We start from the raw sequence: 17,762 nt of genomic DNA, 5'->3' as shown, positions 1-17,762 counted from the left end.
TTCGGTAATTATGTTGGGAATTAGTTCCTATTAAAGAACTTGTTTTAATTGGATGATTCTGTAACTTGGTTGAAAAGCTTGTAATCAAATGCTAAAAAAGTAGGATTTATTATTCGAGAATGTTATTAATGAGTCTTATCAACCTAAAAATTGTTTAAGAAACTATTGCACAATCAAAACTTATGATCATGTTTTTCTAACAATTACACGATTATAATACGAATGTCAATTAGTTTACTTTTAGTTTATTATTTTTCAAGTTAACACATCCGGTTTTATAGTTTGAACTCCTTTTTTATCTAGTTAATTATATGATTTGATGTTTTGTTGTTATTCTTTCTAGCCATTTTAGTTTTGTTATAACCGAATGTTTGATTCTTAACCCGGTTCATGTTGGACGCTTGAATTAGGGTTAATTCATTCTTGTTATTTGCTTTGTAAAATCCGTAATTGTTTTATGAATTGATGCTAAGTGACACACATCGAATTGGTTATGTGATGGGATTAACTTCGTTGTAAACTAAAATTGCACATTCTTACGCTCCCGAGCTTGTGAGGAGTATTTGATGTTGTTGGGAACATTCACACTAAACTTAATGCTATCTTTCAATCTATGTTTAAGAGCTTATTTAGAGTATGTTAGTAAGGTTAGGTTTTATTCACAGAGCTTGTTTTGAGTAAACAATTTGGTGAACAGAAAGATGCTAGAGCTTGTTAGTATCTTCGAGTACCAACTTAGATTATAATTTAATTTGACATCAATTTATCATTAGCTTGCATCATTAGGTGAATAGAACTCGAAACCAAATTGTTTTACTTTTTTTTCTAGTATTTCTTTAACCGCATTTCATTTTAGTCTTACTCATTCTCAAAACCCTTCCTGTATATTTACTTTTTATGCATTTGAATAAAAACATGATTATTTTGGTGTATTTGTTGATTAAAGTCGAGTCCCTGAGGATCGACCATGTTTGCCACTATTACTATTATTTTTAAATCATATAAGTGCAAATAGGATTTGTTGTTTGATGGCTTCGACACTCACGATGACCTCACATCATTATTTTACCTTTCACAACACTTCTCTACCAAATATGATTTAAGTTTGATATTTAAAATAGATCAATACTTTATGAATATAATTCAAGAACATATAAGTCCAATCAATTTACTTTACTCAATATAGACATGATAATAAATACACGTAACAATTAAGCTTAAATACTTTGTATCTATGTATAAGATGAAAGTAACTATGTACTCAACTTGTTAAAGGTGGATGATTGGTGGGCTAGTTAGTCCTTCGCCAAACACCTTAGCTTTCCCTTTTAAACGACCTACATAAAATCATTACTAAGCCTTAGTAAAATAAACCATGTAACATCATATTACGCATAGGATCTGTTTGGTACACATAATATACTGTTTGGAAAATCCATTTTAAACACCTCACTAGATCTAGCCTAGACATCACTCCTATAAGTAGATCGATTAGTATTTTGATTGGAATTACTAATAAATCTTATTTATAGGTTCACAATAACAACTTTGAATATAAATATGCGTTAACACTTAAAATGTAGTAAGTGCATCTTAACTTACATAAGTTTCTAGAAAAAGTTTGGAATGTCATAGGTAGAACTTCGAATCCAAAAACTTCTTTTCATCTGGCTCCTATATGTTGTAATGCCTCGCTAAAGTAGCCGAAAACTTGGGAGGATTGGGCTTGGAGTGTGGGAGAGTTTATACAGAGAAATAGAGAGATTTGGTGTGCAAAATAAGCAAGATCTGTGACCTATTTATAAATTTAGAAGGGTGGGGGGGGGGGGGGGGGTGGATGCGTCGCATCCTTATCTAGGCACGAAACGCCTTTGTACGTGTAAGTGGCAAGTTTGCTTACGTGTCATACTCTGGGTGTTATTGCGTCGCTCGTATCGGGTAAATCCTCGAATCTTTGAAAAATCATATCTTTTGCATACAAAATCCATTTTCAACGTTCTTTATATCCCCGATTTATAGACGAGTACTAAAACTTTCATTTAGATTTCGTCGACTAATTTGCATTCTATTTTTATTTTATAGTCTACGAATGTTACACTGTAAAAAACTTTTCAAAATTCATAACTTCTTCATAAGAACTTCGTTCTCGACGTTCTATATATCAACAAATTCATATTTTAGAGTACATCAGTTCTCGTTTAGATTGTTTTGGCTAAAAACATCCGATCTCTATTTCACTTTTTATAAACATATATTGATGTGGGGTTGAACATGAAACTTCAAAAAAATCAAAACTTCCTCATACAAAGTCAGTTTTTGGTGTTCTTTATATCCACGAATTCGTAGTCACAATTATTATGACTTTTGTTTAAATTATTGGGATAATGACTAAAAAGGGTAATGTATTTTTCGATTTGTACGCATTTAGTGACTGAGTTTTTTTTTTCGTCCACATTTACCCCTTCAACTTGTTAAACCGTAAACATTCAGTCTTTATGACCGGCTACTCCAAGTTAGCCGGTAAAAATTTACTTAATAGGGTAATATATTTTTCATTTTGTACACATTTAGTCCTTAGTATTTTTGTACACATTTATTCCTTCATATATATTTTTTTGTAAAATAAATCATTTTTGTTTTTGTACTCATTCAGTACTTATGAATGATTTCTTTAGTTTTTTCTCATGAAAAATTACTTGGGACATTCATTAATGAGGTGTTTGGGCCTTTCGATGATTATGTCCATCGCGATCTCGACTACTTGGTTGCTTAGGTCATGTGTTCTATACGTCGTAACTTCTTCATATGATCTTGAATTTTAATGATCTTTATATCCATGCGTCCGTGTTTTAGTCTACAACTTTCATTTAGATTACTCTCATTAAAAATAATATATTTTTACTTACATTTTTATATCCGTACGTAGGGCAGATTTAGCTTGGTCCTGGTGTTGCACCGACAACACCTATTTTTTTTGTCCGCAATGGAAAAATTTTCGATTTTTTTCATTTATACCTATTTTTCATGTATCAACAACACTTATTTCATTTCGGCAACACCTACTATGTATTCTTGCATCCGCACCTGTCCATACGCTTTTTATGAATACATGTATGGATGTTTTTTTTTTTTTTTTTAAATAAAATCATAAGTAACAATATATTATATTTTAACATGAGTAATCTTAATGAAAAAAATGAACACATGAATATAAAGATCGTTAAAATTTGATATCGTATGAAGAACTTACAACGTTAAGAATACAAGACCTAAGTCAAACCACAAGACTTATGCAACCAAGCAGTCCAGATTGCGTTGGACATAAGCATCAACAACCTCAAACACCTCATCAACGATTGTCCCACGTAAGATGTCGTGAGGAAAATCTAAAAAAATCATTCATAAGTACTGAATGAGTACAAAAAAAAGACTTATTTTGAAACAAAAAATGTTAATGACTAAATATATACAAAAATATTAAAGACTAAATGTGTACAGAATGAAAAAATATATTACCCTATTAAGTTATTTTTCCCGGCTAGTCTAGAGTAACCAGTCATAAGGACTGAATGTGTACAGTATAACAAGTTGGAGGGGTAAATGTGGATGAAAAAACCCAATGACCAAATGTGTACAAATCAAAAAATACATTACTCTTTTAAGTCATTACCCATAAATTATTTATTATGAATATCTTTTAATTTTAAACGTTTATCTAGCCCTATCTATTAAGTTCTATAAAAAACTTTTAATACAAATATTATATACACATCATATATATATATATATATATATATATATATATATATATATATATATATATATATATATATATGTCCAAACTTCATACATATAATATAGTTAAATCACTTTTATATAAACACATATTATCTACCTTAATAAATAAGAATGATTTTGCCACATGTCCTCTTCTTCTTTATTTGGATACATGTCATTTTCTAGTATTTTTGAATTTTTTATTTTTCACTTGTCATTTTATTGTATTTTTCATTTTATTAAATTAAAATTTCATATTTAATATGTAAGTTAATATATATGTAAGGTATTTATTAGAAAGAGTTTATCTATGTAGTATATTCACTGTATTAAAGCCTCATTAATTTCAAAAATTTAAATTTTTTCTTATTTTTCTTATAAATTCAAACTTCTCAAATTGTTAAAATTTCATATTAATTTTTTTTTATATAAACCCTTGTAATACATTGGTCCCACACCTAGTGTTTTAATAAATAAGAATGATTTTGCCACATGTCATCTTCTTTTTTATTTAGACACATGTCATTTTTTAGAATTTTTAAATTTTTTATTTTCCACTTATCATATTATTATATTTTTCATTTTATTAAATAAAAATTCCACATTTAATATGTAAGTATATATATATATATATATATATATATATATATATATATATATATATATATATATGTAAGGTATTTATTAGAAAGAGTTTATATATGTAATGTATTCAATATATCAAAGCCTCATTAATTTCAATAATTTAAAATTTTTCTTATTTTTCTTATAAATTCAAACTTCTCAAATTGTTAAAATTTCATATTATTATTTTTTATATAAACCCATGTAATACATGGGTCTCACACCTAGTGTTTTAATATTTCTCATTCATTTATTCAAAAGAATTTTACATTATTACAAACGTAAATACAAATTTTTTTCTGCAAGATGCCAAGCGACAAACGCTGACGTTATAGGTGATTCCTGCATGGATAATGATTTGTGATTCTTACTTGAATAGAAATAATGTGATTCCTACAAAAATATAAATAATGTGATTCCTATGAGAATATTGATAATATGATTCCTAGAGGGGTATTGATATATGATTCCTGCAAGAATATTGTTATGAAATTCGTACATGAACATGATTAAGTGATTTTTGCAGGAATATTGAAATAGGTTCTCGGGGGTCGAATAATGTAAGAGGTTTTCTCTAGGAAACATTGATAAGAGTTCTTATGAGTAGAATATTATCGCAATAGGAGAAAGCAGGAAGGGATAAGGAATTAGTGATATTCTGAGGAGGGAATAAGGACAACTCTACCAGGGACTTTATATCCTTTGCGAGGTAGAAGTTGAGGGACAAGTTAATGAATGGAATTGTCTTCTTATTTGGTAAGGTTTGATAGGGTCCTTTTTGTGATGAATCCTAAAGATTAATTGGTATGTCACTGAAGGATCATGTAAAGATCATATATATATATGATATGGGAAATCCGGTAAGGTTTATTAGATTGTGATCATACTTATATATCTATAAATATATAAGTTATATGATATGAATTGGATAGAAAGTAAACATTTTATTAAATGTTTAATGAAGAATTAATTGGCATATATGTATGGAGGGTTTATGCAAATCAGATGTGCTTATGATTATGTAAATCATTTATATTTGTTAGCTATATAACTCACTAGAAAATATTGTCTGATGTTTGTTGTTAAATGTTATGTGTTCCAGGTTCAAGTATGAAGCATTCAAGAATTGTGTCCGTATTGATAGCAATATACTAATGAAGCATAGAAGCTTGATATAGTTTCTATAGAGACGATATATTCACTACTTTACTATGGTTTTGTTAGTAGCAATTGAAGCGACCTAATTTATAAATCAATGTAAAGTGATTTTTAAATGAAAAGGAATTTTTTGGACCATATTTTGATAAACTTGACTTAAATGTCATAATATGTTTTCAAACCATAGTAATATGTTTTGTAAAAAGGACAAGTGTTAGATGTATAGCCATAAAATAAAGTTTGCAGTGAATGGAATGACAATGTAACAACTTTGTAAGGTTCTTTTATCGTTTTTTAAAGTCTTTTCCCTAATGAAAATGAAAAGCAATATCATTCATCTAAACCATAACAACTTACATATTAATATTTAAAATCACATTTCATTTTCTTTATATATGATACCCACTATTACTTTGGACTTGCATACGATGCAAACAAGCAGTGTTTATGTGAACTTCAAACAATTGCATGTAGCTTTCAATTAAGCTGAACGTATTATCGGCAATTTCAACTCGCTCCTCGAGTGTTGCACTCACCCCACGTGCTTCTTCAATTCTTTCCATTGAGTTGAGAAACTCTAGTATATCTTTAGACATTTTAATCAATAGGATTTTCATATTATAAAGCGCTAAATTTCCACCCTCATCGACTTCTGAATGCGGTAATGAGATTTCCAATACTAACAATTGCTCTTGTACATGTTGAAAATCACAAATCATTTCTAATGCAACCCCATCAACAAGACCTTGCTGTCTAACCTCAACGTCTATTACTTCATATTGTATTGACGGAGATGGTGTGGCGGTGAATGTTGAATACTATGACAAAAAAACAACGTACAATTCTATAAAACAGTGATATGTTTACAAAATAATTGAACATTATAGAATGGTAAATAGTCCAAGGAGTTATCGACATTTAAAAAACATGCCGCACTACTATAAAATAATAGCTTTCTCAAGGCTTGACCCGTTCCGGTCTTTGGAGTTCTATTTGTTATTAGTTTATGCATTAATACCTTTTATAATTTCCTTCTTACTTTGATGTTATATATATATATATATATATATATATATATATATATATATATATATATATATATATATATATAGGGAAAAGTTCAATAGAGAACCATAATCATTGGTTCTTCAAGGAATCAAATCTTTTTTTCAATTTCTAGAGCGTATTCTTTATCGAAAAACAAAATCTAAAAATTTCTAAATTCATATATTAACATTGTGAATGTGAAAAATATTTTTCGGATTCACTGTGTGAATCTGGATTCACGTTGTGAAATTTTAAAGATTCACATTGTGAATTTGCCGTTAAAAAAAATTCGAATTTTATATTATTGGACAAAGGATAAAAAGTTATGAATTTCTGTATTTTTAGTTTTTTTTTGATGAAAAATAAGTTCTAAAAGTTGAAAAAAAGATTGGTTCCTTAGTTCCTTGGTTAATTATGGTTCTCTATTGAACCTCACCCTATATATATATATATATATATATATATATATATATATATATATATATATATATATATATATATATAGAGAGAGAGAGAGAGAGAGAGAGAGAGAGAGTCAAGATCAAATAAGATGGAAATTTTTGGTAGGAAGGTAAGAAATTTTTTTGTATGCATATTTTTTTAGCAAAAAGTGAAATTAATCATTAGATGATTCAAAAGTAAGATGATTCACAAGAAAAAATTCCGAAAAAAACACTTTCATGATTCATTTTTAGGTAAATCAAGAAAAAAATTCATTTTTATGACAATTTTAGTGAATATTAACAAAATCATCATAAAAATGAATCATCGAAATGTTTTTTGGGATTTTTTTTGGTGAATCATGTTATTATTGATTCATTTGTTTTTTTCGCCAAAAGAATAAGTCGAAATTTTTTTTTACCTTCCTACCAAAAAAAATTTCTTACCGGATATATATATATATATATATATATATATATATATATATATATATATATATATATATATATATATCCGGTAAGAAATTTTTTTTGGTAGGAAGGTAAAAAAAAATTTCGACTTATTCTTTTGGCGAAAAAAACAAATGAATCAATATATATATATATATATATATATATATATATATATATATATATATATATATCCTATCCTAATAAAAGAATAATTTTATTCTCCTTTTGACATGTGTAATTTTATTAAACCTCTTAATTAATGTATGTTTTATTCTTCTTTTGCCATGTGTCACCATATTATGTCTACTAATTAATACTTGCCACATGTTAACCTATTGATTATTATTTAAAATTTTAAAATTTTCACTCTACCTATATTAAATTTATAACATTAAAATAAAATTAATACAAATTATAAAAAGATATAATTTCACATATTTATTTAAAATCAATAATTATAGTTTTATATAACTAAAAAATCTCCTAACTAATAATTTATTTAAAAGAATTGAGTAATAACTTTGAATTTTCACTATAAAAGCTTAATTAATTTTGTAACCGTGGTTCCCACAGATTATAATCTAGTATATATATATATATATATATATATATATATATATATATATATATATATATATATATATATATATATATATATATATATATATATATATATATAGACTTAGGTTCAAATGTTTTCATTATCTATTGTGTGCATGTATGATTAATTCTGGACCAATTATTTTAGTTATTTTAAGAAAGTCATTAATGCATATTAAATGCTGAAGATGTAATTAATATTCATTATATCTTCAACATTTAATATGCATTAATTACTTTCTTAAAATAACTAAAATGATTGGTGCAAAATCAATCATATATGCACACAATAGATAGTGAAAACAAAATAACCTAACACTATATATATATATATATATATATATATATATATATATATATATATATATATATATATATATATATATATATATAATCGGACTTACCTTAAATGCCTCTAATTTTGAAGGTTCTTGTAGGTGTGCCATTATTTCGCTATCTATAAATCCTATTTTTTATAGCAAGACACGCACAAATTGATTGGGTGCACCATTGTACTGATTAAAGCTACTGCTTTGGATTTGAGACTTCGAAAATTTGTATTGTCTGAATATCATTATATATATATATATATATATATATATATATATATATATATATATATATATATATATATATATATACTAGTTTATAACCCGTGGAAACCACGGTTATAAAATTAATTAAACTTTGTAAGTAAAAATTCAGAACTATTAATTAATTATTTTAAATAACTTGTTAATTAATATATACTTTTTTAGTTATATATAAAATTAGAACCGTTGATTCAAATAAATATGTAAAATTATATCATCTTATAATTTTTATAAATTTTATTTTATTATAATTTGTATAAATTTTATTATATTTTTTTATTCAAATGTTATTAATTTAATATAATTAAAATGAGAAATTTAAATTTTGAATTTTGAAATTTAAAAGGAGAATCAATAGATTGACAAGTGACATAATATTAATTAAAAAGTTTAAAATGGTGACACATGACAAAAGTACTACTATTTTATTTGGTTATTTTGTTTTCACTATCTATTGTGTGCATGTATGATTGATTATGAAACAATCATTTTAGTTATTTTAAGAAAGTAATTAATGAATATTACATGTTGAAGATATAATGAATATTAATTAAATCTTCAGCATTTAATATGCATTAATTAATTTCTTAAAATAACTAAAATGATTGGTCCAGAATCAATCATACATCCACACAATAGATCCACACAATAGATAGTGAAAACATTTGAACCTAACTTTATATATACATATATACATATATATATATATATATATATATATATATATATATATATATATATATACACACACACACACACATATGTATGATACAACATTGTACTATTTACATTAGTGCTTTCTAAATAAATTAAAAAAAAAATCATTAAAAACACTTGCATTTTGGAACAGATCATATCATTGTAGACAAATCTAGAGATCCAAAAGTATTTTTCTAAGGCTGTTTGAGCTACAAACAGGTTACTAAGTCGGCTAGTGACTAATTTAACAAAAAAATTAAAGGAAAAATGGAATCGAAGCCTATATAGTTTATATGTTTCATACCTGCTTTTTGTATTTCAGAGATGTTCTTTGCATTCCAAACATGCAATTTACACATTATGACATAAAATCTAAATAGATAAACATGTAAACTAACCTGGTTCGTAGAATCCATATTTTTCTTCAAAAAGAACTTCAAAGTTTGGGTTCTAACTTTTTCTGAATTTTCCAATGTATCAGATCGGACCATACAGACAGGCTTTACCTATTTTCATGGTACGGAATGCCACATTTCGGACAAGTTGATTAGTTTTAAAACTGATGAAAATAAAGGTCATATTTGTTAAAACTTTATAAAAGAAATGGTTAGTTATCCTTATTTTAAAGGCACATTTCTTATAAAATCTCAATATTTTGGGCAAATTAACGCTTTAATCACAAATTTTATTTTTTGAATAAAAAAATCATGATTATTTTGTATTTTGCCCAAATTACCGGAAAAGTCATTACTTTTTTCAATAAAAAATGACATTATCGTATAAAATTAGATAATCAATACTTTTCTGTTAAAAAAATAAATGTTAGGATTAAACCGTAAACTGACCCAAAATATCAAAATTTTAAGGAAGATTTCCTATTTTAAAGCGTATACTCTTGATAAAAAAAAACGAGAAACCCACGCTGGGTTTTTACTTTTCTACCTCTTACGTCTCTTTCTTCTTCCCTTTTCTACGCACTTTTATCATCGCTCCTCTTCTGCACAGTCTTTTATAGCCATGGGTGCTGAGACACTATTTATCTATTTATTGGAATTCTTTATTTGAATATCATTGTCAGGGGCTTCTGGGTTGGTAGTTATCTTCAGTTTCTTTTAACCATCTACGTATTGAAAGGTATTCCATCAATCTCACCTTCTGTATTTACTTGTTTCTTTTGATTTCTGTATTTGGGATGAGGTGATCCAATAATATACCCTTTTATGTAACGCGACTACCTAATTTTTTTGCTTGAAAGTAACTGTTTGGAAAATACTTCAATACATCAAAGAAAGAGCCTTCTCCTTTTCCAATTCATCTTTTTGCTGTGGGTGGTGTGGATTCCACACTCTTCCCATTTTTTAAACTCATCTTTCCACCACTTATGGACTGCACACACCATTCAGTTTTATATGTTTTGATGTATTGTTTCATTTTTATATTGAGTGGGTTGTGGCAGTCGTGTAGACTCCACAATCCTCTTTTTTTGTTGAAATTGATTACTACAGATTTAGTTGTGAGTGCACACTTTTTCCTTTTCATTATAATTTAAAAGAAGTTTAAATTCTCCCTATTAGTTAGTTCGAGTAGAGCCCTTCACAGCACACAAAGTTTTTCTGCTAGAAAAAAAATATTTTGTTGCATGCTTTAACGGTAGGTTCATCTTGCAGGCCTGGATCTAATAAATATAACGTAAATCTTACACATATGCCAGGGTAATGAGCATGAATCCAGTAGAAAGTAGAGAGTAGAGATAGTAATGTTTGGTGCAGATGAATGAAATGGATAGAAAAGAAACAAACTAGTAATAAGAATAAAAACAAATTACGTCCATCCATAACACAAGTTATAATATATAGTTATAGACATATATTATAGCACAATCCAACGGTTGATAATCGTCAAAAAGTGCGCGTATGATTCCCTCCATTTTGTCGCCGCAAATAGCCCCATGTTGCCGCTATTAGCGTAGCCCTTTATGTTCCAGTTCATCTTCCCCAGACGAACCTTCCTCTTCTTTCTTTCACACCGGCGATCTGCAGTTTCTGTGGCGACTCCCAACGCTCTCCACCGCTGATTGGGCTAGAAACCCTTCTCCCACCGCCGATTGTCCTCCAAAACCGAGTACCACCGGCGGTATAACCTCCAATTTAAGAAACTACCGAGTCCCACCGGCGGTATATATATATATATATATATATATATATATATATATATATATATATATATATATATATATATATATATTCATATTATGTTATAATTTTTCAGGATGTCATTTTTTTGGATTGCATTGCTCCATCTCATGGCTGCTGTGATGGGTCATGGAGGCGACGGTGGTGACGAGCCACCACATCCGTTCGGTGGGGGTTTTGGTGATCACCAAAACGATGGTAATTAAAATCTATTCTAATTCATTGTATTTCACATTGTATGTATATAAAAAATTATTCTGACTAATATTGTTTTTATGCAGTGGTGCCTCCGAAACGAAGAGGCATGGCGGTAAATAAAAAAATGCACAAACTTTATAAAGCTAACGGTGAACGGCCTCTTAAGATAGTATTTGACGTAAATACTAACATGCCGATTGGGGAGGTGTATGAATGTTTTATTCGGGAGGTTGGGAGCTATATGTGGCGGGACATCGGTTTTGATAAAGACACATGGACAGAGGTTTCTGAAGCCGAAAGGGTTGGAATGTTGCAGTATCTTTCGGTAAATTATTTATAAAGTTATATATTTAATATTTTTAATTTTCATTTATTTTTAATTTCTCTATTTTTTTTTTGTAGAGATGGTTTGATTTTGACGCGATTATAAATCATCCCATGGCTTCAACTTATTGGGCATCACTGAATAATTGGATATGTGCGCGGTATAGAGGCCGCAAAAATATTGCAAAAAACCGTTTTGATGATTTTGCAGGGAATGTGGAGGCAGCAAGGGCTCAAGCCCCTAGGGGTATGGACCAGCAGCGTTGGAATGCTGCTATTGACCATTTCTTAACAGAAAAACATCAAAAACGATCCGCTGGAAACAAAGAATGCCGGAAGATGCAAGTAGTGAAGAATCGTGGAGGGACGTGCAACTACGGTTGTGCTTGTTTCAAGAAAGTAAGTTACAATAATGTTTATTCAGTTATAACATATTTTTTAATGTTTATTCAACTATAACATATTTTGTAATGTTAAACAGAATTTGAATAGACTTGAAGTATTTCATCGTGCACATGTAAATAAAATAGGGGAATTTGTTGATCCATTGGTTGAAGAGCAATATGTAAGTTATTATTACTTAAAAATGAAGTAGATTGTTGAATTTTTTTTTATTAGTTTTAACATATATTAACAATCTTTGTGAAATACAGAATGCCTTAGTTGCTGAGGTTGCTCTACAGACTCATCACATAGCCGACTCTGGTGGTGATCCAGACACCATTGATTGGATCGCAATATTTGAGAAGGTGTTGGGTACTCGAAGGGGGCATGTGAGAGGCATTGGGCCTAAAGCTTCTTAAGCTGCGGGTACAAGTGCTTCATCCCAATGGCAGTCACAGTCACAAGCATCGCAACCAACACAGGTCTTTGTTAAATTCTTAAAAAAATTGGTTGCTTTGTTATATTGTTAAGAGCTTAATGTATTTGTAGTAATTTTTGGTACCTCGGTAGTTTCTTAAATTGTTATAGACTTAATTGATTTGGTGCTTTGATGGTTTGATAGTTTGTTGAATTGTTCATAACTTATTTGTTTGTGACTTAATTGTAGGATGTTGATGTGAATGCTTTTCTTCAAAACCCGGCATTTGTGACGGCCATTGGAGACATTATTCGGTTGTTTAAAAACCAAGTCAACGAGGAAAACAACGATGAGGAGGACGGTGGGGAAGACGAAGACAACTAGTATTTCTTGTTTTATAATATGGATGATGTTATTTTTGATTTGGAAAATAGTTTATGTATGATATATATTAAACGTTTGTTTGAGATTTATTAGATATGATATGTTTGATGTTTGTTTGGAAAATAGTTTATGGAATATGGTATTTTTGATGTTTTTATATAATGTGGTATGTATTTATATATGCATTTTTATCAAAACAACATTTTATAATATATATATAAATTAATATTATAAAAAATAAGTTTTTCTCAATAAAAAAAAACCATTAACAGCGACGCCTTTAGAGACGATTACTATCAATTGTGACGACGTGACCTCCGGCGAGTATTGCCGGAAAAATCCTACCGGTGGCCGGAATATTAATAGGGATAACACTATTTGAGATGGCATTGGTGTATTAGGGACGAAAATTATTAACGACGACAATATTAGAGACGACATGGGCTATTAGCTACGAGGCAACTGCGGCGACGCATTAGCGACGATATGTCGTCGCTAATAGCATTAGCGACGGCAGAGATGATCAATTACGACGACTTTTGTCGCCGCTAAAGGTTAGTATTTTTGTAGTGTTAATTCCTCGAAGAACACTTGCATGAAGAAATGAAACAAAAATGATAAACGATAAAAAAAAAAATGCTAAAGTGGAAATGGAGCTGATAAAATCCGTTCTTCATATTTGTGTACTAGCAGACAGGTTGGTTAAGCAACTTAAGTTAGTACTACAATATAGTGTGCATAAGTTGAAATGTATTACAATTCAAGTACCTTATAATTCAACCAACAATATTCTGTACACAAACATATTGGAATCGCACTAGACTATAAGCAAAAAAAAAAGACATGCATGCATTGGTAAGTTTGCCGCCATGGCTGTTGATGCTATTTAATCAGTTTATTTTTTTTATTTTTTATTTTTTTATTTTTTTATTTTTAATTAGCCTTCTCCTTTTCCTTTAATTTTTCATTCTGTGGGAATGGATGGTGTGGATTCCACACTCCTTTCATTTTTTAATTCATTTTTCCACACCACTTGTGGATTGGTCACACCAATTCAGTTATACTTTGTTTTGAGATATTGTCTCATTTCTATATTGAGCAGATTATGGCAGTCATCTGGATTCCATATAATCCTTGATTTTTTTTTGTTAAGATTGATTACTAGCCTTTAAGTAATGAGTGCACTCTTTCCTTTTCATTGTAAGAAGCATAGTTCTCCCTACTCTTTTGATTAAAACCATTCTGTCATAAACAAAATTATTTAGGTAGAGGAAGACAATTTAATAAATATAAGTAAATCTTACACACAAGACATAAGCATATCGCCCAAAGAGCGAGCTCTCTCCGCCTATCATCACAAAGCAGGGAGCCGTAAGTAAATCTTACTCAAGACATGGGCATGTTTAGTACATAAGGGGATAGAAAACAAATAACCATATAATAAGCAAAAATAAACTGAGGTCAATCAGAACCATTCTTGACCAAAAGGTATAATATATATATTATTTATTACACAACTTGAACTAACCATCTCATCCTTAGTCAGAAACCACATGGGTGGTGTTCAGATGGTCACAATTATGGCTGTTATTTAGAGATAATGGCTGAGACTATTATGAAATGCAGCAGCTTGGCACCTAAATGCTGCTTGGGATAATCATTATGAAAACTTTACTCATCTTGAAGTAAAATGCATAGCACATTAGAAAACATAATAGCATGAAGACAACAGAAAGTGGCGCAAAGGCAAAAAAGTCACTGGAAGAGAAATCGTCAGCCACTCAAGCTCGCTAACACTGATAGCTATATAGACAGTAATCAAGAAAAAATATATATAAGCATTTGTAAGCTGCCGTTCAAAATAAATAAATAAGCATTTGGAAACTAATTGTAGCCATGGGTGCTGATACTATTTAAAATCTATTTGTTGGAATGCTTTATATATGAATGTCATTGTCAGGGGCTTCTGGGTAGTTATCTTCGATTTCATTTCACCATCTAGGCATTTAAAGGTTTTCCATCAATCTCCTACTGTATTTACTTGTTTCTTTCGATTTCTGTATTTGCGAGGAGGTAATAAAATTAAATAATATACCCTTTTATGTAATGCAACTACCTAATTGTTTTGCTTGAAAGTGACTGTTTGGAAAATACAATTCAATATATTGAGTGGATTGTAGCACTCCTGTGGACTCCAAATTTTTGTTGAGATTGATTACTCCACTTCAGTTGTGAGTGCACACTCTTTCTTTTTCACTTTAAGAAGCGTATGTTCTCTCGATTATATTGTTCAAGTAGAACCCTTCACAGCTAGCACACACAATAATTCGGCTAGAAAAAAGAATATTTGGTGCCATAATGCAAAGGTAGGCTCATCTTGCATGTCTAGCGCAAGAAAGCCTAGTGTAGATATAGGGTTAATCTTACACATATGCCAAGGTAATGAGCATCATCCAGTAGAGATAGGAATGTAAGCTACAGATGAAACAAACGGATAGAAAAGAAACAAACCAATAATAAGCATAATTCCTGATCAAAAGTTATGTTATAACACAACTTGAACTGGTTATATCATTCCTGAATGGTCACAATTATAACCATTTTTTGTTTGTAATAATTGTTGAGAATATTATAAAACGCCGCTGGGCACCTAAAAAAACTACTTCGGGTGAGCATTATGAAATCTTGAGTCACCTTGGGATAAATTGGAACCACATTAAATAAACACAATATCATGAAGCAGAACAGAAAGTGCAGAGGATCAAAACCAGTAAATTGGAAGCGCATTAAATAAGCACTCATGCAAATTTTGATTAGTTCTACTGGCTTTTGGTTGGTGGCAATCGTGTGGATTCCACAAGCCTTGAATTTTTTAACCATCAAATCTTCCCTTATTTTGTATGCAGTATGACACTTTCTATTTCTGTATAGTGTATAATAGGCATACCAAATCTGAGGGCTTTTGGGCTGCACACTAGCTGTAACTTTATTCACCATCTTCCTTATATATAACACATAACGGGATTCTAATATTCCACAAATAAAACTTCATTATCATTCTTTGTGATATAATTTTCTGATTCCATCTTTCACCATCATGGCTGGAAATATTGATCTGTGCATTCCGGTTTCTGAGGACAAATCCCAACAGGAACACAGCCAAGTGTCTACAGAGGAAGACTTTGACTACTCAAAAAGGGGACAGTGGCTGCGTGCTGCTGTTCTGGGAGCCACTGATGGTTTAGTTTCTGTTGCATCTCTGATGATGGGTGTTGGAGCTGTGAAGGAAGATGTGAGAGCCATGATTCTTACAGGCTTTGCTGGCTTAGTTGCAGGTGCATGTAGTATGGCAATAGGTGAGTTTGTTTCAGTCTACTCCCAACGAGATGTAGAGGTGGCTCAGATGAAAAGAGATAAGAAAATTTCAGGAAATGAGGAGGAAAGTGAGAAGGAAGCACTCCCGAATCCCATTCAGGCAGCTGCAGCATCGGCCCTTGCATTTATGTTGGGGGCCATCATGCCCTTACTGGCTGCTTCTTTCATAGTGGATCATAAGGTTAGGCTAGGGGTGGTGGTAGCCACAGTGAGCTTGGGGCTTGCGGTTTTTGGGTGGATTGGAGCTGTTCTTGGGGGGAGTCCTGTGGTGAAGTCTTGTTTTAGGATTCTGCTTGGAGGGTGGATGGCTATGGCTATTACTTATGGACTGACCATGGGGATAGGATCTACTGTCATGTAGTGTTACACCAGATTGTATTTTCACCTTTTTAATATAGTACAGTTTAAAATTTGAACTTTCTGTTTATTCCAAATAGCCATAAGGTGGCTGGTTTCAATCACAATTAAAGACATATGATTGACAAAGCATCAATCAGGAATTTTCATGTGATATTTAACACCATGCAATGATTATTATATAGTGGGGAAGAAAACTTGACTACCCTTTTCATTTTACATATTGACACGCGATGGTGTGCATCTGTTATGTGATGTTATAATCCTTCAAGTATATGTCTGTTTAAGACTTTTGAGGAGGATGCATGGTGTGTAGCCTAGCACCTTCATAGCTATGGTGGTGCAATGACTTTCAGTATGTTAGTTCCCATAAACATATTAATTAGATTTTGTCTTGTTACTCACTTTAGTCTTATCTGATTAAGTTTGTGTAAACAGCGTGAAGTTGATTTCATGCACCTGAGTTTATGTGATATGAGCCTTTTGGACTAATAAATTGATATTTTCTTTAATAAAACATTCAGAAATCATTTAAGACCAGAGACCACCTAGACGTAAGGGAACTTAGGGGGGTTGTGTTATCTATCTATGTTTACCCGGGTGACTAAGCTTAGAAAGTACAATGATGCTGCAATGAATTACAATACACCTATACCATCATGTATGTGGCCTCACTTTTAAAAACGAGAAACTCGTGCACAAAGTCATAAATTAACCGAGTTTGACTACAATGAAGGTG

The 17,762-nt window shown here is 30.3% G+C and overlaps 3 protein-coding genes across 3 annotated transcripts; 2 read left to right on the top strand and 1 right to left on the bottom strand.

Annotated features, from left to right (window-relative positions):
• Positions 1–5,820: 5,820 nt before the first annotated feature.
• LOC122197909 (uncharacterized) lies at positions 5,821–10,304 on the bottom strand. Its single transcript, XM_042902094.2, has 2 exons — positions 9,790–10,304; positions 5,821–6,377 (listed from the first exon to the last, which is right to left on the bottom strand). Exons 1-2 carry the CDS (start codon positions 9,880–9,882, stop codon positions 5,949–5,951), a joined length of 522 nt encoding a protein of 173 aa, XP_042758028.1. The 5' UTR covers positions 9,883–10,304; the 3' UTR covers positions 5,821–5,948.
• A 1,359-nt stretch (positions 10,305–11,663) lies between these two features.
• On the top strand, positions 11,664–13,414 carry LOC111899573 (uncharacterized). Its single transcript, XM_052764031.1, has 6 exons — positions 11,664–11,781; positions 11,865–12,106; positions 12,184–12,504; positions 12,587–12,670; positions 12,759–12,971; positions 13,157–13,414. Exons 1-5 carry the CDS (start codon positions 11,694–11,696, stop codon positions 12,906–12,908), a joined length of 885 nt encoding a protein of 294 aa, XP_052619991.1. The 5' UTR covers positions 11,664–11,693; the 3' UTR covers positions 12,909–12,971; positions 13,157–13,414.
• A 2,848-nt stretch (positions 13,415–16,262) lies between these two features.
• Positions 16,263–17,179, top strand: LOC111899501 (vacuolar iron transporter homolog 4). The gene has a single exon (XM_023895335.3). The coding sequence runs from the start codon at positions 16,389–16,391 to the stop codon at positions 17,025–17,027; it is 639 nt and encodes a 212-aa protein (XP_023751103.1). The 5' UTR covers positions 16,263–16,388; the 3' UTR covers positions 17,028–17,179.
• Positions 17,180–17,762: the final 583 nt, after the last annotated feature.

This window comes from Lactuca sativa, chromosome 5 (genome assembly GCF_002870075.4).
Source record: "Lactuca sativa cultivar Salinas chromosome 5, Lsat_Salinas_v11, whole genome shotgun sequence".
In the NCBI taxonomy this organism is placed as follows: Eukaryota; Viridiplantae; Streptophyta; class Magnoliopsida; order Asterales; family Asteraceae; genus Lactuca; species Lactuca sativa.
Note: the sequence above shows the minus strand (reverse complement) of the source record. Positions and strands in the feature narration are given on the sequence as shown.

What these genes read in the sequence shown, in the direction of transcription:
- LOC122197909 (XM_042902094.2), bottom strand. Translation starts at nt 9,882, where the DNA reads ATGGTCCGATCTGATACATTGGAAAATTCAGAAAAAGTTAGAACCCAA. An exon ending in ATATGGATTCTACGAACCAG is followed by an intron (nt 6,378 to 9,789) that starts GTTAGTTTACAT and finishes TTTTTGTCATAG; the next exon opens with TATTCAACATTCACCGCCAC.
- LOC111899573 (XM_052764031.1), top strand. Translation starts at nt 11,694, where the DNA reads ATGGCTGCTGTGATGGGTCATGGAGGCGACGGTGGTGACGAGCCACCA. An exon ending in GAATGTTGCAGTATCTTTCG is followed by an intron (nt 12,107 to 12,183) that starts GTAAATTATTTA and finishes TTTTTTTTGTAG; the next exon opens with AGATGGTTTGATTTTGACGC. An exon ending in GTTGTGCTTGTTTCAAGAAA is followed by an intron (nt 12,505 to 12,586) that starts GTAAGTTACAAT and finishes AATGTTAAACAG; the next exon opens with AATTTGAATAGACTTGAAGT.
- LOC111899501 (XM_023895335.3), top strand. Translation starts at nt 16,389, where the DNA reads ATGGCTGGAAATATTGATCTGTGCATTCCGGTTTCTGAGGACAAATCC.